The 25,204-nt window shown below is 46.2% G+C and overlaps 1 protein-coding gene across 1 annotated transcript in view; it reads right to left on the reverse strand.

The window, feature by feature from the left end:
* The window catches only part of LOC120852695 (feline leukemia virus subgroup C receptor-related protein 2), a 62,077-nt gene that overhangs the window by 8,988 nt on the left and 27,885 nt on the right, over positions 1 to 25,204 (reverse strand). The window contains exons 2-5 of the mRNA XM_040226057.1: positions 22,693 to 22,834; positions 20,113 to 20,253; positions 9,492 to 9,559; positions 8,164 to 8,267 (exon numbers count right to left, since the gene is read on the reverse strand). Of these exons, the coding sequence (XP_040081991.1) occupies positions 8,164 to 8,267; positions 9,492 to 9,559; positions 20,113 to 20,253; positions 22,693 to 22,834 (455 nt within the window). The remainder of the gene's footprint in view (positions 1 to 8,163; positions 8,268 to 9,491; positions 9,560 to 20,112; positions 20,254 to 22,692; positions 22,835 to 25,204) is intronic.

Here is a 25,204-nt window from a genome sequence, read left to right on the forward strand (position 1 = left end):
ATTAAAAAAAAAAAAAAAAAGAACACCTGTAAACAAATTAACGAAAAACACAATACAAACTATACTAGGTACAAGAAAAGCAGTTCCAAGAGGCAAGTTTTTATTGACAGTAGCGTATCTCAGGACACAAGAAAAATCTTTAAACCGTGTAATCCAAGGCAGTCGGCATATTCAAAGCAATTCCTGTCAGAACACTAATGGCAACTTTGCAGAATTAGAACAAATAATCCTAAATTTGTATGGAAATACAAAAGACTCCATATAGCGCCAAAGCAATCTTGAGAAAGTATAAAACTAGAGGCATCAGTTCTTCCAGATTTCAAAGTATACTCCAAAGCTATTATAATCCAACCAGTATGATATTGGCACAAATCAGACACATAGATCAATGGATCTGAATAGTGACTCAAAAATGAACCCACATTTATGTGAACAATTAACCAATGATGAAAGAGGCAAGAACATAACAATGGGAAAAAGACAGACTCTTCAATAAATGGTGTTGGGAAAATTGGACAGCTATGTATAAAAGAATCAAACTCAACTGCTCTCTCACGCTATGCAGCAAAACAAACTCAAAATGGATTAAAGACTTAAATTTAAGATTGAAACCACAAAAATTCTAGAATAAATTTGTAGGCAGTACACTGACATCAGTCTTAGTAATTTCTGGGGGGTGGGGGTGGGGGGCGGGAAATGTCTCCTCAGGCAAGGGAACCAAAAGCAAAAACAAACAAATAGGACTACATCAAACTGGAAAGCTTTAGCACAGGAAAGGAAACTACCAACAAAATTAAAACGCCATCTATTGCATGGGAGAAGATGTATCTATAAGGAGTTAATATCCAAGATATACAAAGATTTAATACAACTCAACATCAAAAGAAAAAAAAAAACAATTGAAAAGTGGGCATAGGATTTGTGCGGACATTCTTCCAAAGAAGACACACAGATGGCCGAGAAGCACACGGAAAAGGGGCAAGTGAACTGCTGGTGGGCACTGCAAATTGGCGCAGCCACTATGGAAAACAGTCTGCTGCTGCTGCTGCTGAGTCACGTCAGTCGTGTCCGACTCTGTGGCATGCCATAGACAGCAGCCCACCAGGCTCCCCCGTCCCTGGGATTCTCCAGGCAAGAACACTGGAGTGGGTTGCCATTGCCTTCTCCAACGCATGAAAGTGAAAAGTGAAAGGGAAGTCGCTCAGTCGTGTCCGACTCTTAGAGACCCCATGGACTGCAGCCCACCAGGCTCCTCCATCCATGGGATTTTCCAGGCAAGAGTACTGGAGTGGGATGCCATTGCCTTCTCTGCGATGAAAACAGTATGGAGATTTCTAAAAATAAGATTCAAAATAGAACACCCGGGGGCTTCCCTGCTGGCTCAGTGGTAAAGAATCTATGAGCGAATGCAGGAGACATGGGTTTGATCCCTGGTCTGGGAAGATCCCACATGGGGCAGAGAAAGTAGGCCTGTGCAACACATTGATGGAGCCTGAACTCTAGAACTGCAACTACTGAAGCCCAGGCACTCTAGAGACTGTGCTCCACCACAAGAGAAACCACTGCAGTGACCAGCCCATGCACCACAACTGGAGAACAACAAAAATCCAGCTCAGCCAAGAGTAAATGCAATTAGATGCATATATATGAAAAACCAGAACACTCGGATGACCCAGCGATTCCACTCCTGAGCATTTATCCCAAGAAAATGAAAACACTAATTCAAAACAGTAGATATACCCCTATGTTCATTGTAATATTATATACAAAAGCCAAGATACAGAGGCAATCTAAGTGCCCATCAAGAGATAAACGGATTAAAAAGATGTGGTATGCACACATATGTATTTCAGCCATAAAAAGGAATGAACTCTTGCCATTTGCAGTGACATGTATAGACACAAATGATCTTAGGCTAAGTGAAATAAGTTAGAGAAATACAAACACTATATGATTTCTTTGCTATGCAGAGTATAAAAAACAAAACAAACGAACAGACGTTAAGTCAGAAACAGACTCATAGATATAGAGAGCATGCAGATGGCTGCCAGAGGGAGAGGGTGGGGAGATGAAAGAAACAGGTGAAAGAGATTAAGAGGTACAAAGGTTCAGTGGGAAAACAGATGAATCAAAGGGATGAAATGCACAGGATGGGGAATACAGTCAATGAGTAATAATATCCTGGTATGTAACAGACCATAGCCAGACTTAACTTAGGGGTCATTTTGAAATTCCTAGAAAATATTGAATCATTATGTTGTGTTAAGGAACTAACCTACTAGTGTAGTAGGTCAACAATATGTCAAAAACCAAACGAGCATGCAAACTCACAGAAAAAGAGATCAGATTCATGGGTACCAAAGGTGAGGATGGGATAGGGGAAGGGAAAATAGGAAGAAGGCAGTCAAAAGGTTAAAAACTTCCAGGTGTAAAGTAAGTAAGGACTAAGTAGGTAATGTGGGCTTTCCTGGTAGCTCAGATACTAAAGAATCTGCCAGCAATGTAGGAGACCCCAGTTCCATCCCTGGGTCAAGAAGATCCCCTGGAGAAGGGAATGGCTGCCCACTCCAATATTCTTGCCTGGGGAATTTCATGGACAGACCATCCGGTCACAAAGAGTCGGACACAACTGAGCGACCGGCGCACACACACGAGTATGTAATGTACAACATGATAAACATCATCAACACGGTACATGTCATGTACACACGTTGTTAAGAAACCACTGCAGTGAGAAGCCCACACACCACGACTGCATGGAGCGGTGGCTGCGCAGGCGCAGGAGGGCCTAGAGGAGCTATCCCACGCTGAGGGTCAGGAAGGGCGATGGTGAGGAGATACCCCTCATCCAAGGTAAGGAGCAGCGGCTGTGCTTTGCTGGAACAGCCGTGAAGAGATACCCCACACCCAAGGTAAGAGAAACCCAAGTAAGATGGTAGGTGTTGCAAGAGGGCATCAGAGGGCAGACACACTGAAACCATACTCACAGAAAACTGGTCAATCTAATCACACTAGGACCACAGCCTTGTCTAACTCAATGAAACCAAGCCATGCCTGCGGGGCAACCCAAGACGGGCGGGTCATGGTGGAGAGGTCTGACAGAATGTGGTCCACTGGAGAAGGGAATGGCAAACCACTTCAGTATTCTTGCCTTGAGAACCCCATGAATAGTATGAAAAGGCAAAATGATAGGATACTGAAAGGGGAACTCCCCAGGTCAGTAGGTGCCCAGTGTGCTATTGGAGATCAGTGGAGAAATAACTCCAGAAAGAATGAAGGGATGAAGCCAAAGCAAAAACAATACCCAGTTGTGGATGTGACTGGTGATAGAAGCAAGGTCCAATGCTGTAAAGAGCAATATTGCATAGGAACCTGGAATGTTAGGTCCATGAATCAAGGCAAATTGGAAGTGGTCAAACAAGAGATGGCAAGAGTGAACGTCGACATTCTAGGAATCAGCGAACTAAAATGGACTAGAATGGGTGAATTTAACTCAGATGACCATTATATCTACTACTGCGGGCAGGAATCCCTCAGAAGAAATGGAGTAGCCATCATGGTCAACAAAAGAGTCCGAAATGCAGTACTTGGATGCAATCTCAAAAACGACAGAATGATCTCTGTTCGTCTCCAAGGCAAACCATTCAATATCACAGTTATCCAAGTCTATGCCCCAACCAGTAACACTGAAGAAGCCGAAGTTGAACGGTTTTATGAAGACCTACAAGACCTTTTAGAACTAACACCCAAAAAAGATGTCCTTTTCATTATAGGGGACTGGAATGCAAAAGTAGGAAGTCAAGAAACACCCGGAGTAACAGGCAAATTTGGCCTTGGAATGCAGAATGAAGCAGGACTAATAGAGTTTTGCCAAGAAAATGCACTGGTCATAGCAAACACTCTCTTCCAACAACACAAGAGAAGACTCTACACATGGACATCACCAGATGGTCAACACAGAAATCAGACTGATTATATTCTTTGCAGCCAGAGATGGAGAAGCTCTATACAGTCAACAAAGTCAAGACCAGGAACTGACTATAGCTCAGATCATGAACTCCTCATTACCAAATTCAGACTTAAATTGAAGAAAATAGGGAAAACCGCTAGACCATTCAGGTATGACCTCAGTCAAATCCCTTACGATTATACAGTGGAAGTGAGAAATAGATTGAAGGGCCTAGATCTGATAGATAGAGTGCCTGATGAACTATGGAATGAGGTTCATGACATCGTACAGGAGACGGGGATCAAGACCATCCCCATGGAAAAGAAATGCAAAAAAGCAAAATGGCTGTCTGGGGAGGCCTTACAAATAGCTGTGAAAAGAAGAGAGGCAAAAAGTAAAGGAGAAAAGGAAAGATATAAGCATCTGAATGCAGAGTTCCAAAGAATAGCAAGAAGAGATAAGAAAGCCTTCTTCAGCAATCAATAGCAAAGAAATAGAGGAAAAGAACAGAATGGGAAAGACTAAAGATCTCTTCAAGAAAATTAGAGATACCAAGGGAACATTTCATGCAAAGATGGGCTCGATAAAGGACAGAAATGGTATGGACCTAACAGAAGCAGAAGCTATTAAGAAGAGGTGGCAAGAATACACAGAAGAACTGTACAAAAAAGATCTTCACGACCCAGATAATCATGATAGTGTGATCACTAATCTAGAGCCAGACATCCTGGAATGTGAAGTCAAGTGGGCCTTGGAAAGCATCGCTACAAACAAAGCTAGTGGAGGTGATGGAATTCCAGTTGAGCTATTTCAGATCCTGAAAGATGATGCTGTGAAAGTGCTGCACTCAATATGCCAGCAAATTGGGAAAACTCAGCAGTGGCCACAGGACTAGAAAAGGTCAGTTTTCATTCCAGTCCCAAAGAAAGACAATGCCAAAGAATGCTCAAACTACCGCACAATTGCACTCATCTCACATGCTAGTAAAGTCATGCTCAAAATTCTCCAAGCCAGGCTTCAGCAATACATGACCGTGAACGTCCTGATGTTCAAGCTGGTTTTAGAAAAGGCAGAGGAACCAGAGATCAAATTGCCAACATCCCTGGATCGTGGAAAAAGCAAGAGAGTTCCAGAAAAACATCTATTTCTGCTTTATTGACTATGCCAAAGCCTTTGACTGTGTGGATCACAATAAACTGTGGAAAATTCTGAAAGAGATGGGAATACCAGACCACCTGACTTGCCTCTTGAGAAATCAGTATGCAGGTCAGGGAGCAGCAGTTAGAACTGGACATGGAACAACAGACTGGTTCCAAATAGGAAAAGGAGTATGTCAAGGCTGTATATTGTCATCCTGCTTATTTAACTTATATGCAGAGTACATCATGAGAAACACTGGACTGGAAGAAACACAACCTGGAATCAAGATTGCCGGGAGAAATATCAATAACCTCAGATATGCAGATGACACCACCCTTATGGCAGAAAGCGAAGAGGAACTAAAAAGCCTCTTGATGAAAGTGAAAGAGGAGAGTGAAAAAGTTGGCCTAAAGCTCAACATTCACAAAATGACGATCATGGCATCCGGTCCCATCACTTCATGGGAAATAGATGGGGAAACAGTTTAAACAGTGTCAGACTTTATTTGGGGGGGCTCCAAAATCACTGCAGATGGTGAGTGCAGCCATGAAATTAAAAGATGCTTACTCCTTGGAAGAAAAGTTATGACCAACCTAGATAGTATATTCAAAAGCAGAGACATTACTTTGCCGACTAAGTTCCGTCTAGTCAAGGCTATGGTTTTTCCTGTGGTCATGGGAGTTTCCTGTGGATGTGAGAGTTGGACTGTGAAGAAGGCTGAGCACCGAAGAATTGATGCCTTTGAACTGTGGTGTTGGAGAAGACTCTTGAGAGTCCCTTGGACTGCAAGGAGATCCAACCAGTCCATTCTGAAGGAGAATAACCCGGGGATTTCTTTGGAAGGAAGGATGCAAAAGCTGAAACTCCAGTACTTTGGCCACCTCATGCGAAGGGTTGACTCATTGGAAAAGACCCTGATGCTGGGAGGGATTGGGGGCAGGAGGAGAAGGGGACAACAGAGGATGAGATGGCTGGATAGCATCACTGACTCGATGGATGTGAGTCTGAGTGAACTCCAGGAGTTGGTGATGAACAGGGAGGCCTGGCGTGCTGCGATTCATGGGGTCGAAAAGAGTCGAACACGACTGAGCAACTGAACTGAACTGAACTGAAAGGTCCTCATCATGAAATTTTTTCTATTTCTTTAATTTTGTATCCATACATGATGATGGATGTTCACTAAACTATTTGTGATGTTGATTTCATGATGTATGTAAATTAAATCATATGCTGTACATAGATATGGTTTAAGTCCATTATATCTCAATAAAACTGGTAGGAAAAAAGAAGCATATGAACATCTCCAATCCGACAAATGTGGAAACTGAGCTCAGACCAGTCAAGTTACTTGTCCAAAGTCACCCACTAGGTAAATGCAGGATTAGAAACCCTGCTCTCTCTGCTCCCACACACAGGAATACTAACACACGATGGGGCTACCTCTTCGGAAATGAGCAACAGCCTCTGAAGGACATCCCTCCCTCCTGGGTCTTCAGAGCAGCTGCTGAGGTCAGAGGGCCTTCACCTCTTCTCGCCCTGCTCCCCGCATCCAGGCCCTCCTGCTGCAGAACCCAGTCCCATGGACACCCATCTCCCCTGCTGACCACACAAGCTCACCTTTTGCTGTATTTCTTTACACACAGCTTCTTCTTAAACCACTGCTGCTGCTAAGTCGCTTCAGTAGTGTCTGACTCTGTGCAACCCCATAGACAGCAGCCCACCAGGCTCCTCCGTCCCTGGGATTCTCCAGACAAGAACACTGGAGTGGGTTGCCATGTCCTTCTCCAATGCATGAAAGTGAAGAGTGAAAGTGAAGTCACTCAGTCGTGTCCGACTCTTAGCGACCCCATGGACTGCAGCCTATCAGGCTCCTCCACCCATGGGATTTTCCAGGCAAGAGGACTGGAGTGGGTCGCCATTGCCTTCTCCATCTTAAACCACTAGCCTGTCTGCAAAACTATCTGTAGCCTCAGCCAGACATAAATGGACCTGACCATCCAATTTCCTGTCTCCAAACCAAAGGGAACACATCTGGGAGCCTCAGGGAGAAAGAACAGGCACCAAAATGCCCAGATGACAGAGCTCCCCTACCCTTTCTCTGCCCAAGTAGTGGAGCGGAAAGAAGAATGTCCCTGCTGATTGCAGGATGCTGATCAAATGCCACTAGGAACCGTGTCAGCTAGACTCTGCAGTGTCCTGTCCTCACTACTTGAAGCAAGCAATTGGCATATGGCAGAAACGAGGCAGTAAGTAGCCCAGCTCTGCCAGCAGTAATTAGGGCCAGCCGGGCTCCTCCTTTTGTCCAGCCAGGCAGCCACATCCCCAGGAAGGGCCTCAATTGGCCTTTGATGAGGGCAGCCAGAGGGAGCCCTGGTAGGACCAGAGCCTCACAGAAGCGGGTCTGTGTGCAGAGAACAGGTCTGCTGCTGTCTGTCGCCTCCAGACACTGGGAACTTTGGAGGCCTTGACAAAGCAGCCCAGAATACTGCCCTGCCCAGCACAGGACAGCCCAGGCAGCTGCCCCACTGAGCAGCATTAACGGAGCACCCAGTGGGTGTGGAGCCTGGGACAGACACAAGTTGAGCCTCAGTTTTCAGAGCACTTTCTCCAAGGTTGGCAACTGAATCAAGGCATCTGGGTTGATTTCTAAATGCTGACTCCCCTACTGAATTGACATCCATGAGGAGTGGGGCCCAGGGATCTGTATTTTTAGTAAGCATCCTGGATTAGCCTACAATCCACTAAAATCTTAGTGGCTCTTAGAAATGCACTGGGCAATCGGGACTAAACCATATCACAATATTTACCAATGACATGGAAGCAATTGCAAGCTAATACACTGAAAATTGTTGGAAGCACAGGGCACCCTGGTTAACCCCAGGCGGTCCATGAGCAAGCCATGAGAATTTGGCAATGGAACCACCTCCTCATCCCCAGAGAAGATACATCTGAACTGCCTCCTTGACCACTCAGACCCCAGCTGCTGCAATCACACCCTTGCAGCCACGTTCCTAACGAACATGTCATTTCAAAACATGGGTCTCCAATTCAGTCCAAGCGGAAGAGTCACTTACTTGTAGGTTTTGGTCCTATCCAGCCAGATGCCTGAGATCACAGCCCCAAGCATTCCTGCAAGGATGATGGTCAGGCCGATTCTTCCAGCATTCACTTCTTCCCCCTGGGGAAACCATAGCCCCAAGGATCACTCAAGGATGGAACAAGACATCTGATGGGGCGCAGTCACCAGGAGGCAAAGGGGTAAAGGCAAGTAACTGGGGTGCCACTACAGCCAATTCTCAGAAAGTAGCAGAACAAGACAAGCTGTAAAAAGCTGCCAGTAATTCTAGGGGAGGAAATCCTAGAATAATTGCTCCTTCTAATATAATAAAATATAACCCTGGGTGTGGGTGCATGATACTGGATGCTGGGGAAAACAAATTCTATCCTTAGAAACCACTTTTAGGTAGATTTTTAAAAAATATAATCCTCATAGGAACCCTTTATCATTATTCCCATTTCACAGATGGAAAAACTGAAATATGTATATCCAACCATTTCATACTTAGGCTTTTTTTTTTTTTCCCTAGCTATCACTGTTTTAGAGGTAAGACGACATTACATATGTTTGTGTGTTTATTAAGAGCCAGACACCATGCTGAGGATTTTATATCATCATTTCATTTAATTCTCCTGATTGCCCACCAGGGGGTTAAGAATCAATATTCCCCATTTTACAGATGAAGACATCAAGGCACACTGAAATTAGTCTACTAGCTAAAGGTCATGAGGGCTTTATTAAGTGCAGAGGCAGGATTTAAACTCAGACCTGTCAACCTCCAACAATGGAACACTCACTCACCCATGGTGGCCCACCGTTCCCAAGCTGAGACCCTTGACCTTCCAAAAGAGGGTTGGGCCTGACATCCCAACTCCAGGATATTCAGTGTCCAGTTCCCAGTATTTAACCTTCCCTAGTTATGGCGACATTTGCAACCTGCGTTCCACTGAGCAACTAAGACTTTAAAATTAAATCTTGCCCATATTTCACAACTTAATTGATTTCATAAGTGATTCTGTATGTATATACATTTACCTACTAAGTTGCCAGGCACCGTGCTATTTACACATATAAATCTTATGATTTACTAATTCTAAAATCAGTCTTTTAAAAATATAAAGTTAAATTAATCTTTCAATAAATAACTAGACTTCTTTTGCAGAAAAGAGAATGAGAGCTCAGGGATGCTAACCAGCTCTCACACCGCTGAGAACCACCAGACCTGGGGCTGAGACTGCCTCCCTCCAAATCCTGGAGCTCACACCACACCACCTCCCCAGCGCCTGCCCAGACACTAGAAACCTCCTCCTCTCTGGGAGTGGTCAGCTTAGAGAACGCCCTTACCGGGTAGTGGAGGATCACCATGCGAGTCAGCAGAGTGGACAAGGCATAAAAAGCACCAGCGTTCAGACCTGAAGGAAGCAGGGGGAACAGAGCATTAGGGTCGCTGTCCTGGGGGGCCATTGCTGGCTCTCCCCCCAGTGGTGAGAGAAGAAGGACATTCTCATCCTTGTTGCCACTGAAGGTGGTGACCTCAGAGAAGAAGAAATACTCCAGAACAACCCAAGGTAGCCATTTTAACCTCTTTGTAGCCACATGCCATTGCCCTCTCATCCCTTTATCCTGTCCTAAAAACACAGGCTCCAGGAAGTACACATTACTCCTAGGTCAGATCCATCTACATCCCTCTTAAGCGCCGGCCTGGCCTAAGGGCTCAGTGAAACTACTGGACACCTTGCACCTCCTCCTGATGACCTATGCCCCCTCCAGAATGCTCCAGACCTCTGACCCCTGACAACACTCCCATTCTCACCTGTTTTCACATCTCTCCAACTTCTCTTCTCAGATTCAACACCACACAAAGTTTTACATTTGAAACCAGAAAGGACCCTAAAGAACATTTAGATGACTCTCCTACTTCATCAATTTATCCAACAAATAAATGGAATACTTAGAACATTCTGTAAGAATCAGTTTCCTTAGAGGATGAAGTCATTTTGTTCAAAGCCGTACAGTGACTTCATAGCTAATATGAGACTAAAAATGAATCCAAAGGAGAAGGATCTCCTGCCCTCCTTTCATAATAACAGTGGTGGTGGCGATGGTGGTGATGTTATGATGACGACGGTGGTGATGGTGGGAGTGTGGTGATGGCGATGGGCATGGGGACGATGGTGAAATGGTGGTGATGCCGGTGAGGCTCACACGGCCACCACTGGCACAACTGGCACTGGGTCCACTAAAAAGGACGTAAGACGGGACACGGTGCCCAGGCAGGGCAGCCTCAGGAATCGATGGTGGTGGCTGCTGGTGATGCTGCTGGCGCTGATGGCAACGGCACACTCTTCTGTGCTGGGCACTTTTCCAAACAACTTACCATCCTCATAACGATCCCAGAAAGTAGCTGACATATCCTCATTCCCATTTTATAGATAAGGAAAATGCACACACATTTAAAAAACAAATACAGAGGTCATTCTGGAAGACCCTCCAGGGACCTTTTTAACTTCAGCTCATTTTGAGGCTCACATGACTGCCAGTGGCACACCGGGCATTAGGTCCACTTAGAAGGACGTAAGACAGGACATGGTGCCCAGGGACGGCAGCCTCGGGCGCCCCTCTTCACTGGAGCCGGTCCACAGGACCCCAGGCCACAGAGCCACTCAGAAGCCATTCTCTTTCACTCCCAAACTGATGGCTCAGTGCAGGGAAACGTGGGCATGGCCCCCACCCTGCCTCAACCCCTCCCAGGAGCCGCTATTGTTTGTAACCCACGCACAGGCATAGTTGCCAGGATCTCCATAAAGGACAGGCCAGTGGAGAGAGTCGCTGTGCTCAGAGAAGGACAACGAAGGGCTTCCCAACAAGGGTGAGTAGATCGCCCAGCCCACTTGCAGTTATTTTCATCAGAAGTAAAGCCGCCTAACCGCAGTTGGCTTCCTTTCTTGATCACGTTCCCAGAGGAATGAGATACCAAGTTAAGCAAAGGTCACATTCTCCTGCAAAATGGAGGGGTTTGGTTTGCCCTCCACACCATCACATGGGTGGTAATGTTAGGTGAAGCACACTGATTGAAACTGCCCATCCTGGCCAGGCACCATAGTAACCAATTGCATGGGTTGTTTTATGACAGGAGGTCCTGGTAAGGAATACAGAACTAATAAGCCGCCAACCAGAAGAGTTCAGGAAAGGTCGAAAGGAGACACTGCGTGTCCGCCCACTTCCCAGAATCCATCTTGGCTGAGCAATGCGTGTGCCACCAGGAAAGACTCTGAATTAGAATGATTGGCCAAAGACCACCCGGAAACTAATCCCATCACGATAAAACCCGAGACTGCGAGCCATGCAGTTCTCCTGGGTTCCCTTACCCTACTGCTCTTGCCATGCAGTTCTCCTGGGTTCCCTTACCCTACTGCTCTTCACCAGGGTGCCCTTTCCCAATAAAATCTCTTGCTTTGTCAGCACATGTGTCTCCTCAGACAATTCACTTCCGAGTATTAGACAAGAGCCCGGTTTCAGACCCTGGAAGGGGTCCCCCTTCCTGCAACAGTAAGAGGCAGGGCTGCATTCGAATCCAGACTGTAGGGTGCCAGGTCTTCTATCTTAAACACTCGATTTTATATCCTTACGGAACTGATCCTCAAGGATTCCCCCAGCTCAGCTCACTGGTAGTTTCATGCCCAGACTCTCCGAGCAGGTCACATCAGGGATGCAAGAAGGCTGAGCTCAGTGCCACAGTCAGCGCCCCAGACATGTCATCAAATATCAATACAGCTGCCAAACTCAGGCTCTCAGCAACTTCTTAAATAACAAGCACACCTACACCTCACCTTCTCACCACACACCTAGCCACTTGGAAATTCCATCCCAGGTCAAGAGAACCCACAAGGAGACACATTCCTGAAATGGAGGGGGGGGGTGTGCAAGGAGGATGAAACCAGCCCCCTTCCTGCCCCTCAGTTTAACAAGGCCAGGGGGCAGGGCACACGCCAGGTCAAGTTCAGCTTGGGCCCACCTGGGCTGAACAAGGAGGGCAGAATCCCCAGGCAACTGAGAAGTTATCCAAGAGGCCTGGGAGCAAAAAACTCTAAACACCAGCACTTTTGTGACCCAAACACAGATACAGACACAGTGCAGAGGGGCTGATCCAGGAGGGCAAGCAGCTTTGTGAGGCTCAAAGGTTTAGGAAAATCTCTTCCAGATCAACAACCCCCAGAGCTCGTTAGAGATGCAAATCTTGACCCCACCCAGACCTCCTGCTGTAGAAACTGGGAGTGGGGTTTTGGGCGGTCTGTGTGAACAAGTCCTGCAGGTAATCCCGATAAAGCTCCAGTATAAGACCCACTGGCTTGGCTAGACTAGTGTGATCTACCAATAACCATCCCTGGCTCCCAGCCAGACAGGAGACGGAGTCAGGGCTAAGGCAGGGAGGGTGTGGAGGGGAGCAGGGGTTTCCCCTGGAAGGCTGCCATTATTTCCAATTCTTTCTACACTCCATTTGAGCTTCCCTGGTGGCTCAGATGGTAAATCGTCTGCCTACAATGCGGGAGACCTGGGTTCGATCCCTGGGTTGGGAAGATCTCCTGGAGAAGGAAACGGCAACCCACTCCAGTATTCTTGCTTGGAAAATCCCATGGACAGAGGAGCCTGGTAGGCTGCAGTCCATGGGGTTGCAAAGAGTCAGACACGACTGAGCAACTTCACTTTCTACACTCCAACCTTAAAGGCATTAGAAATTTCGAGTCCCTTTTGAATCTAGATGGCCCTCCCCATATTGCCAAAGGTTGCCAGATACAGTTAAATGGCACGAATCTACTCCACTGACTTCCCTGCTGGCTTAGACGGTAAAAGCTTCTGCCTGCAATCCCTGGGTTGGGAAGATCCCCTGGAGAAGGAAATGGCAACCCACTCCAGTACTCTTGCCTGGAAAATCCCATGGGTGGAGAAGCCTGGTAGGCTACAATCCACGGGGTCACAAAGGGTCGGACACGACTGAGCGACTTCACTTTCTTTCCATTCCACTGACCGAACCAAGGTGTCCGGCATCCACACTGAAGGGCAAGAATGAAATTCATGCTCTGTCCTGTGCATGACTACCTCTCACAGGAATGCGGGTGACTGTGTTATATTTGGGTGTGATTGTCCCTTAACAATGTAAGCCTGCCAGGTCAGTGAAATGTGATCGCCCCTGAAAAGCCAGGTCATGCCTGTATCAGCCACCTGGGAGAAGTACGGGTCCCTGAGGGCTGGGCTGTAGGAAAGCAGAAGGGACTCTGAGTTTCTGTCTTGTGAGAGGACTAAATTATTCAAATGGCAGTCTAGAGATCAGTGGCATTAGAAGGCCTCAGATTTTTAAAATGCAGATTTCTGAGCTCTACCCAGGACCTACTTAATCTGATTTTCCTGGATTGAAGCTAGGAATCTGCATTTTAACAACAAAAACCCCCAGGCATCTCTTAAACTCCCTGAAAAGGTGACTAAATGGCCTTGGGCACAAGAAGATCACAGAGCAGGCCCAGGCTCTGAGAGGCTGGGGTTCACATGGAGGCAGCTGGGAGGGGAAGGGGCTTTAAGACCCCAAGAATCACCACTTACACACCCACATTTGAGGTTCTCAACTCTGCTGCATGCTAGAATCTCCTAGAATGCTTGCAAAGGCAGATTCCCAGGCCCTCGCAGACTCTCTGAATCTGACTTTTCAGAAGAGAGGCAGGGAATCCAGGCACACACCACCAACAACCCAGGGGACTCTACCATCAGGCCAGAGTGGGAAACTCTGATCCCAGATCTCATCTCTGGGTTCTGGGAACTCTGTGCTCATTTCCCTTTTGTCCTCCTGAATCTGGAGTAAACTGTTGGTTTAAAGGGCCAGCCTGACCTTAGCAAAGCTCCAGGGACTCCCAGAAGGATTTGCTACCACCCAGCATCTTGCCAGCATCTTGAGGGGACACACAGCTCCTCTGAGGCCCGTGTAGGGTGGTGTAAAGGCCTTGAGAGCCCCAAGGACAAGTGTCCTTGGACACAGGTTGAGGCTGTGAGTTCAGATGCCCAACCCTGCAGATTCTTCACAAGCATAGCTTGAGTTCCAGGGAGCTCAAATGGAAAGCAAAGGTTATTCTTTTCTGAGTGGCGGTTCTTAGAGAGACAAAGGAAGAGCCCAAGATGGGTGAAGGTGGTACACTCAGTCATCAGCAGAGCTGACACCAAAAACTCAGACCTTATATCCCTTATGTACCAACTCTGAATTCACTGGCCCATCACTCAAGGCTTTTACTCCAAGACACGTGCACCCAGCTCCAGCACATTTGTCCATGAAACTCTATCAACTGCTTGATTCCCAATGACACGGTCCTAAGAGTTCATAATTCAGAGGAAAATATAAACATTGTGTATCATACGGTGATGTGTGTCCTCAGTCACTCAGTTGTGTCCAACTCTTTATGACCCCGTGGACTGTAGCCCACCAGGCTCCTCTGTCCATGGAATTTTCTGTACAAAAATACTGGAGTACATTGCCATTTCTTACCCCAGGGTACTCCAGGAGATCCTCCCGACTCCGGGATCAAATCCGAGCTTCCCGTATCTCCTGTACTGGCAGGCAGATTCTTTACCACTGAGCTACCTGGGAAGCCCTACACTAAACGGTTATACATGCATATAACTGAAGTATGAACCATGTCCCTTTTCAAAGCTTAACCTGCGGGATTCTGGGCGGTCTCACAGCATTTATTGAATGTGTAGAGGGTCTTTTTGTTTTTTTGGTTGTGTGTGCCTTTACAATTTGGAGCAAAGATTGTAGGAGAAGAAAGCCGGGATTCTCAGGCAGATTGAGCATCAAACACTGCCTTTACATGACCTGTAACCCTCAGAAAGACACATTAAGATTGAAACCTCATCATCCCCATGTCCCAAAGACGGCTGGTCAGTGAAGGCAGGTCCTGCTTCTAACCCCCAGAACTCCAGATCCTCATCTTCAAGGAAAGCAAGCCCCAGGGAAAGGGTCTGAGGACTGAATCTGAGGAAGGACAATCCATCACCACCACCCCTGTCAGACAGATCCAGAGGCCACTCAGGGAACTGAGGATGAAAACAGACCCCCAGTTCTGTCTCCAGGATGCTCCCTTCTGCATGGGGAGACAAAGTGGTGTGATTATGAAGACAGGCTTTGGTCTCAGACAGTTTATACTAAGCTCTCTTGCTTACTACTGTTTAATCACAGGCGAAGAATTAAATCAGAGCCTCAGTTTCCTTAGGTATAAAATGGAGCAGTTAAGCACCTAAGTCATGGATTTCTTTTGAAGATTAAATGAGATAATGCATATAAAGCACTTTACACGGTGCCTGACACACAGTAACAGCTCGATAACATTTTTGCCCAAATCTGTGATCAAGCCTAAGAATCATTTCCTAGTTGGCAAAGAGCCCTGTCACCAAGTCCAACTCTCTATCAAGAAAATAAGGCTTGTGTTTTTCTGCAATGTGGGAGACCTGTGTTCGATCCCTGGGTCAGGAAGTTCCCCAGGAGAAGGAAATGGCAACCCACCCAGTACTCTTGCCTGGAAAATTCCATGGACGGAGGAGCCTGGTAGGATACAGCCATGAGATCGCAAAGAGTCGGACACGACTGAATGACTTCACCCACTTTTCTGACTATAACGAAATGTGTGCAAACAACCAGATTAGATCAACTCCTTCTCACTGGGATTGCCCCAGGCTTTTGAGAAAAATGTTAAGAAATTCTATTTTTTTTTTTAAACTGGACATTTTTAATATAATGTCATCCCTACAAATGAGAGTCTTCTCCTTCCCCCAGATATGTTGCCATTGCTGTTTGGACTCATTTTGTAACATCTGTGTCCTCTGTCGTGTACAACCACTGGTTTCTGCTCTACTAACTTAGTTTAGGGCTAATGATTAGACAGAGGTTTACCGTAAGCCCATTAGTCTCCCCACTTCGCTGAGGACCTCTATGTATTCATTGGGATTCACCTGTGATACTTCAGCAGGGTGGTGCCAACTCTGCCCTAGCCTTCACTTTCCTCTTACACAGAGCTTCACGTGCAGCCAGAGGTGAGACTTCAACACTTCCCTGGGTCTTTCCTGAGAATGTGCACAACTCTGGGCATGCAGATTTCTAGACTGCTAAGAATATGTCAGAGGTTTCCAAAGCCCCCTGGTTATCTTATTCTCCAGATTTTCCTTTCAAAATCTTTGGCCAGCCTCTTGATGACCCCAACCAGTATTGCAACTTTAGACAGATGTGATGTTAAATAGTGACTGCTTTTAATAAATACCCTGGATATAGCGCTTTCCCACTGAGAAAACTTTGAGTCAAGTCAAATAGAGGCAAATCCTCTGAATGGAGCCTTTTCAGTGAAATGGAAGTCAAATAAACAGTGAGCTAGGGATGGGACTTTGTTGGGGAGGGGGGACCTCCAAAATTGTTTGGCCCCCTCCAGTGGCTGTGAGGTTGCAAGTTTTCACAGCTATCATGTCTGGGAAGCTGGTTTTCAAGGCTACCACAGAGTCTGGAGGGGAGGATTGGAATAGGACAAGTTAAAACACAAGCTTGCTACTTTACCATTATTTAGCCATTTGCCTTGAACAGCTGCTTGTTGGGTTAAGCCTTTAGTCAAGAACCCTGAAATAAGTGATGCTGATAATCTCTGCCAGTGTTTTTGTTTTCATGGAGGATCAGAAGATCTACAGTCCTCATTCCACCATCCCAGAAGTGTTAACCCATTTTTTTCTCTGTGTTATCATTTAACCAGATAGATAAGGAAGAGTATCCAGAACCACAGAATTAACACCATTCTGCCAGACTGAAGACCATAGATGCAACCTGCTGTGCAAGATGGAAGGAAAAGAAGCCGCTTTGCCCCACAGCATGGCCCAGAGCCGAGCCCATATCAAACAGCGCTGCTCCTCGTACATTTTGTTATTTCTTACTTTCACAGGTCAGTGACCTGGCCCTGCCATCAACAGCCTCTAGCACTGAAGACTGAAACCTCTGGAATGAGGCCACTGCCTGGTTAATACCACCATCACCATCCTCACTCACAGAAGATACTTATTAAGTGGTTATCTGCCCTAGAATTAATTCCACGGTAGGTCTCAAATGCCCTGTTGTCAGACACAGTAAGGTTTATAGCGGTCAAGGGCTGATGCACTCAAGATGTTTAATTCTAGGGAAAAGGGAAAACTTAGAAGCATGGAATCCTGAGTCTGGAAGGGAACCAAAAGATCATCACATTTCAGTTCAGTTCAGTTCAATTGCTCAGTCGTGTCCGACTCTTTGCAACCCCATGGCCTGCAGCACGCCAGGCCTCCCTGTCCATCACCAACTCCCAGAGTTCACCCAAACCCATGTCCATTGAATTAGTGATGCCATGCAACCATCTTATCCTCTGTCGTCCCCTTCTCCCACCTTCAATCTCTCCCAGCATCAGAGTCTTTTCTAATGAGTCAGTTCTTCACATCAGGTGGCCAAAGTTTCACTATCATGTTTCACCACCCATCTATAGGCTGATATTCCCCACAAGATCGCCACTAAGTGGTTGGTTCCACCTACACTTGAATATCTCAGTGGTGAGCAACTCCACTTTATCACCATTTTAATCACTTTATCATCATTTTTATCTTTAGTTGGCCACCCTGAGAATTAGAAACTTTGTTTTGTGAATGAATGCAGAGACACACTCAGAACCGAGCAGGTGGAGAGAGGAGGACTGGAGACCACTGACCCTGAAGACTGACATGGATTCCTGGGGCTATTCACCTAACCGATTCACATGCCTGAAAACCAGAGGTGCCTCTCTACTGATGATAACCACCTCTTAGCTAACGCCTCAGCAGGTAAACACTTTAATTCAGGTAAAGGGCATTGATAAGCTTAAAATGCTAAGTTGCTTCAGTCGTGTCCAACCCTGTGGGACCCCATAGACAGCAGCCCACCAGGCTCCCCCATCCCTGGGATTCTCCAGGCAAGAACACTGGAGTGGGTTGCCATTTCCTTCTCCAAAGCATGAGAGTGCAAAGTGAAAGTGAAGTCGCTCAGTCATGCCCAACTCTTCAAGATCCCATGGAGTGTAGCTTATCAGGCTTCTCTGTCCATGAATTTTCCAGGCAAGAGTACTGGAGTGGGTTGCCGTTCCCTGGCAAAATTCAAGGAAGGAGTACAGGGAATCATGGATCAGGCTTTGGAGTCTGACAAATCTGTGTTTGAATCCTGGCTCTGCTCTTTAAAAGCTGTGTGTTCTTGAGGTATTACTTAATCTCTCTGAGTTTGTTTCCTCATCTGTTAAAATGGGAAAAATGATACCACGTACCACACATTGGTGAAACAAAAAAATCTTGGCACATAGTAAATGTTATATTGTTGAAAGACACATGGTTTCGGAGCCTAGAGAAAACCTAAGGGTATAGCTAAGTCATTGGAAAAGACCCTGATGCTGGGAAGGAGGAGGAGAAGGGGATGACAGAGGATGAAATGGTGGGATGGCATCACCAACTCGATGGACATGAGTTTGAGCAGGCTCCAGGAGACAGTGAAGGACAGAGAAAGAAGCCTGGCGTGCTGCAGTCCATGAGGTTGCAAAGAGTTGGACACGACTGAGCGACTGAACAATAGCCAACTGGGATTTCACTAAGAGTAAGTCATGTCAAACCAATCTCACATCTTTTTTCTTCTGGTTATTGAGCATGATATACTTTCATGATTTTAATCCCACCAAACAGGAGGGTTAAATGGGCAGAGTGGATAGCAGTAGAGTTGCGTGGATCTGTAAAGACACCTTTAATGGAATGCCCTGAGGTTGTGTCCTTGCCCAGGTCTAGGACAATATCACCATTAATCATTAGAAACAACATGCTACAAACACCTTGCTGGAAAGGTGAGCCGATATGCCAGCAGAAAGATGGACTTTTATCTTACCAAAGCCAAGAAAATTACATGAAATGTGGATGTTGTCTTCCATCCAGGTAGAAAAGAAGCCAAGTTAGAAGATGAAGGATTGGCTGGGGCGTGATTCACATAGTAAGACTCATGTAAACATCCATCCATACGCTCATTCACTCACCCATCTAACAACTGTTGGAGTACCTACTCCAGGCTACAATACCTCCTACTGCTGATGAATTATACAGGTAAAAAGAATCAGAGATCGAACCTGGGTCTCCTGCGTTGCAGGCAGATGCTTTACCCTCTGAGCCACTAGGGAAGCCCCAAAAAGCTACAAGCTTCCCTTGTAGCTCAGTCGGTAAAGAATCTGCCTGCAGTGCAGGAGACCTGGGTTCGATCCCTGGATTGGGAAGATCCCCTGGAGAAGGAAATGGCAACCCACTCCAGTATCATTGCCTGGAAAATCTCATGGACAGAGAAGCCTGGTGAGCTGCAGTCCATGGGGTCGCAGAATCAGGCACAACTGAGCGACTAACACTTACTAAAAGATGTACTAAGAATAGCACAATAAACGGTCACCTGATACTGCGTTAGGCCTTCCCTGGTGGCTCAAAGGGTAAAGCGTCTGCCTGCACTGCAGAAGACCCGGGTTCGATCCCTGGGTCGGGAAGATCCCCTGGAGAAGGAAATGGCAACCCATTCGAGCACTCTTGCCTAGAAAATCCCATGGATGGAGAAGCCTGGTAGGCTATGACTGAGGCTAAGCCTGGTAGGACACAACTGAGTGACTTCACTTTCTTTCTAATACTGCTTCATAGCAGACATACTGGGATGAGAGTTGGAGGGTCAGCAGGCATGTTGCTGGGTGACTTGACAGGGATGGTTTCCCCGGTAAACTTAAAGGAACAGGGAAGCCTCTGAGGCACGGCTGGCTCTTCTGCTTAACCCTAAACGATGACTTTACATATACATTTGGGATCTGGAAACAGTAAGACGCACAGAAACCTCAGGTCTCTTGTCTCACATGCCCAGTTCCAGTACACCCTAGACACACGTGTATCATACCATAGGTGATGACTAGCAGCACAAAGTTGAGGTTTTTGAAGAGTCGGATGATGGAACTTAAGTACGAAGCATCAGTAGACGTCAAGGCGTAGCTCAGGGACTGGGCCCTGCTGGGGGGATGTTTAGGCTTCTCTTTGAACGCTGAAAGGAAAGAAACAGAGATCATTGCAAGTCCCCTGGTCCTACTCCTGCAGAGCTGCCACATGGATAAAAGCTGACTCTCTCATCTGAGAAGGGGCTCAGACTCCAAAAGGAAATATTAATTCTTTGATTAAATCCTCTAGAGTCTCCGCTCTTGAAGCTGCATCTCACTGCCTGTGGCTGAGGGGCTGGTCCTTTGATTACTTTTTCTTAATGACCTTTGGACAGCTGCGATCATTGGACTTTCCAGGCAGTGCTCAAGGATAAAGGAGTCCTGTAATAAATGGCAATACCAAATGGCAGAGCACTGAAAAATCCCATAGTAACCAGTGGACAGAAAGGAAGTGAGAGCTGAGGCTCTGGGATTAGTGGGCCCAGATGAGGACTCAGCCCCAGAGCGCCTCCCAGGGAAAGGGCTGGGCTGCCCATGCTGAGCACAGAGCCTGGCACCTGCTGCCAATAAACACTCCCTGAGTAAGGGAAGGAGCTGCTCCTATTGCAGAGACCTCAAGTCCCTCCCTAGTTTCCTAGTGTGGACCAGACTTCTGCCTCCTGAGAAACCAGAGGACTAACACATGCTCCTGCAGGACTGGGGCTCTGACAGGAAGGACCAGGAAGGGACAGTGGGGAAACCATTCTCCTTATGTTCTAGTTTCAGTATAGCTGGTACAGTCCATTTCACTGCACTGACTGCTGTTCTGTTCTCTGGGGGCCAGATCAGTTTAACCAGCTGTCTGCCTAAATTGGTCCCCCAGCTGAAGCACCATCTTCACCCCAGCCTCCATGAGAATGCTCCTGAAAGGTCAGGAGATGGTTTCCAGTTAGAGGAAGCTTTGGAAATGAGGTTTACTCTCTCGAACATCAAAGGTCTTCCCGCTCCACCCAGATAAATCTCCAGTCCAGACTTCAGAGCCTTGCTTCTTCCTTTCCGGAAATAGTCCTGGCCAACTTCCCCCACCCACTGAGAACCTCTCAATCATTGTCTGACCTGTTCACCTTCCCTTCTATCTGGGGAAAGAAATCAAGGCGAGAGTTTTTTTTTTTTAATCTTGGCAACAATAGCTGTTTACTCAAGGATTGGGCAACCACAAACCACAATTTGGATAAGATTTTTCAGTTCTTTACTCAGTGAGCAATAGTCAGTGCTTGCTAGTATAATGTAAAGCAAAGAAAGGTCCTAACTCCAGGATCTCTGCAAAGGACCAGGCCCTCACCTGCTACAAACACAAGAATTTGGAGCTGAGCACATTATAATTCGAAACTTCAAGGCTATCTGAGGATGTTCTTTCCTGTTCTCAACCACAGCTTCAAAGGAACACCTTTCTCACCTTTCCAGGAACACCAGGTTCTCCATCCAGGAGATTCTGTGAACTCTGAAAAGCCCTTCCTCTCAGTGTGGACCCCAGGGAGGGAATGACACAGTGAGATCAGTTGGGGGAGGTCCATGATCATGACAGTGTTTGACTCTGGAGGTGAGGCCGGCAGGCAGGAAAGAAACCTTTAACATGTATGGTGGAGTTTTCAAATATTAAATGAAAGCTGGTTAACCTTTAAAGACAACTGACTCACTGAAAACTTCTTCTACACTCTTTATCATAGCCCATCTGATATTACTCAGATAATAAAAGATGATATAAATTATACTAACCAAACATCTCAGTGATTACACATGTATACATGGAGTAATAGTAGTTCTCTGGGGCTGGTGCTTGGGATTAACTAATTCTAGGCTAAGTTATTGGTCATCCTTTGGTGTATGCTTTTTTGTATCTTCTAGATTTTTTCATAATGAGCATTATCCTTATACACATTTTTTCAAAACATTTGAAAAATGTGGGCCCCAGGCATTCTCAGGTGAATATACGAGAGTTTTAGTGTTTGTGGGTGAATCCTGTTTGTTTTGTTTTATTTCAGAAATGTAGATCATGGAGTTAGCATCTAGAATTCAATCTTTGCCACTTACTATCTAATCTTGAATAATTTCCTTATCTCCTCTTAAGTCACTGTTTTCTCTTGGTTAAGAGACACTGATACTAGGACCGTGCCCCCGCCCCCCCCCCCCACCAATAGGAGTCAATGAGAACAGGTACACTCAGCACAGGGCCTGTGATATCATAAGTGCTCAGCAGAGTTGCATCAAGGTGATCAAGGCTGCCCATTAATTCTAATAAAGTCATACAGAGGAACTGGTAATTAGAACTAATCTTGACTGAGCATCTAACAAAGCACACAGGACCAGTTAGTATTGTATGGGCAGCAACTACTCTGCCTAAAACATTTGAAGACCATTGGAAGCTTGGCTTCCAGTTTCTAGAGACATGTTTTATAAAATACACGACACCTAGAATGGTATTCTAGGGCCATATTCACAGGGTCCTCACCCAAGTCAGCAGGACCTCCCTGCCTCCCCACACCACATGGGTCTATCAGTGACCTTACCTATGATGACAAGGATGAAGAGCAGAGTGGCCACACCTGCGATTATGTAGAACATGACGCTGATGTGGTAGGCAAGCTTGTCCTGGTCTTTGATGTTGGGTACCAAGACGGGAGGGACCAAGAACCCAATGGCAATTCCTAGCTACAGAAGACAGAGACAATCAGGTGTAGTATCAATAGCCAAGAGGCACACATTTAAGAGACTCCCCGTAAGAAACAATCCTCAGCTTCTAGTCCTTAAAACCCAGACAGGGGTTGCTTCCCACTCAAGACACCAGAGGTCTTTCTTTTGATTGACAGGTCAACGCACACACACCCTTGACTACCGCCACTATCAATGGTGGTTTAGTTGCTAAGTTGTGTCCGACTCTTGTGATCCCATGGACTGTAGCCTGCCAGGCTCCTCTGTCCATGGGATTCTCCAAGCAAGAATCCTGGAGTGGGTTGCCTTTTCCTTCTCCAAGGGATCTTCCCAACCCAGGAATCGATCCCAGGTCTCCTGCATTGCAGGCAGATTCTTTACTGACTGAGCTACGAGGGAACCACTGAAAAAGATTGTAGTTGGGGTTCTCATTGCAGGTGACTTTTTTTTCTAACAACAAATTAATGAAGAGCAGTTTTTATACTCCCTTCTCTATGGTAAAGTAAAACAATGCTAGTTTGGCCTTAGGTTCCAGTTAAATTCTTCATTTCACTGATTGACCTGTAGGGTCATTGACCTATAGTTAACCTGTAGCTGAGAGACCAGCTGAGGGATAAATTCTATACACTCAACTCCAAGAACTTGCATTCAGTGAGACATGGAAGCCAAACATTGTGACCACACTGACAAACGTAAGTGTTTACGTTCACTCTGGAACTTGTCATTTAGAAAGCACCTGTGGTGTGAATTCACAGAACTGCAGAAACTTATATACACAGGACATAGGCATATGAAAACTGGCTATAAACACACACACATACACATACTCACACACACCAACAAACTGAAACAGCTCATATCAGCACTGCAGTTCTAACTTCAGGGACCTAACACTTGAGTATTTCTGACAGCAGAAACGCCGTGATTCAGGAGTGACCAGCTGTGATACAACGCTCCAAACCCTTCTGCCACATGAAATACCAAGGTGGAAACTGGAAAATAGCCTGAAAAGTCATGCAAGATTCAAATTCTAGAATTGAGAGAAGCTAACTGTTTTGTGTTAAGGTACCACTTCTTTGTGAATCTGAAAGCAACTGCAGGGAGAGAAGCAATTTGCTTTCAGGCCAATTACAACATCATTAACCGCCAATGCCCTCATCATCCCAGTTGGTTTTCTAGCCTGTCAATTATAGCCACTCAAGGTAGTCACTAGTGATTCTTAGCTCTGAAATAGTCTCAAAAGTCATCATCAACAGGTTCAGAGTAGCATTCTTCCAGTGCGTACTGTACACAATCAACAAGCCAAACTGATCTGTTAAGCACCTGCTTTCTGAAATGTATTCTGATAGATTTCTGAGGGAGTACAGAGATGTATATGGCAGAGTACTGCTTCAAGGAGCTTTATAATCTAGTGGGGGCAGGGAGAAGTAAAAGAAAGATACAAAAGGTAACACAAATGGAGATATTTGTGGGTTGAAATGATTGAACAATCGTTCCAGAGTTCATCATCCTCTGTTATAAACCCATTATTAGTGGACCAAATAGAGGTTTAGTGACTTGTTCAGGGTCACACAGAGTTGAGAAACCAGATCTCCTGGCACCTCTAAGACATGCCTCCTTCATGGGGCCTAGATTGCCCTTCAGGGCTAAAAGTCATGAGAAAAGTCCAAGCGAGCAGGCTCCTCCATGAGAGAAGGTATTTCATGTCCTTAGAGCTTTATCTGATCCTCACTTACATTAATCTATCAGAGTTGAGTCCCGCTTCTTAACTGCTGGTCTCCAAGATGTTGAGGGTAAAAAACAGTCAAGGATAGAGGGGCAAATGTACCCTTCACAGCTGGGAAGCTGGGCCACTGCAAGCCCTCTCTGGTTTCCTAAGCACTTTGAAGTTGCAGATCTAGCAGTCAAACAGGATGCCAGAGGGTCCCTTTGGCAAGAATGAGGGAAGATATGGGACATCACTCAAGGTTCTGGGATTCTCTCATTCTCAAAAGGACCTTGATGGAGGGGGACCTAATGCCCAGTAATCTTCTGCCTCAAGAGGGAGGTCCTCCCAGCTGGGTCCCCGCTGCACACTTGAGCCCTCAGAGGCTCCACTCCATCCTCTGTCCAAACTCTATCCACACTCTAAGCCTGAATGAGTGCTTTTCCAGCCTCAGGATGGGGCAGTCAGCTTAAGGGCCTGAGGCAGCCCTGGCCAGGTGGCAAGGCTGTCCCACAGGGACCTTTCTCCAGGAAGATGTCAGCTTTGGCGGTACTTTCATGCCCAGTGTGAAAATTCAGACACAGGGATTGCACTGCAAGCTTGCCGCCTCTTCTGCTTTTCAGAACATTTTTTTTTCCCTGCTTCTTGAAAGCCGTGCTCAGTGA

This window comes from Oryx dammah, unplaced genomic scaffold (genome assembly GCF_014754425.2).
Source record: "Oryx dammah isolate SB20612 unplaced genomic scaffold, SCBI_Odam_1.1 HiC_scaffold_26, whole genome shotgun sequence".
NCBI classification, from domain to species: domain Eukaryota; kingdom Metazoa; phylum Chordata; class Mammalia; order Artiodactyla; family Bovidae; genus Oryx; species Oryx dammah.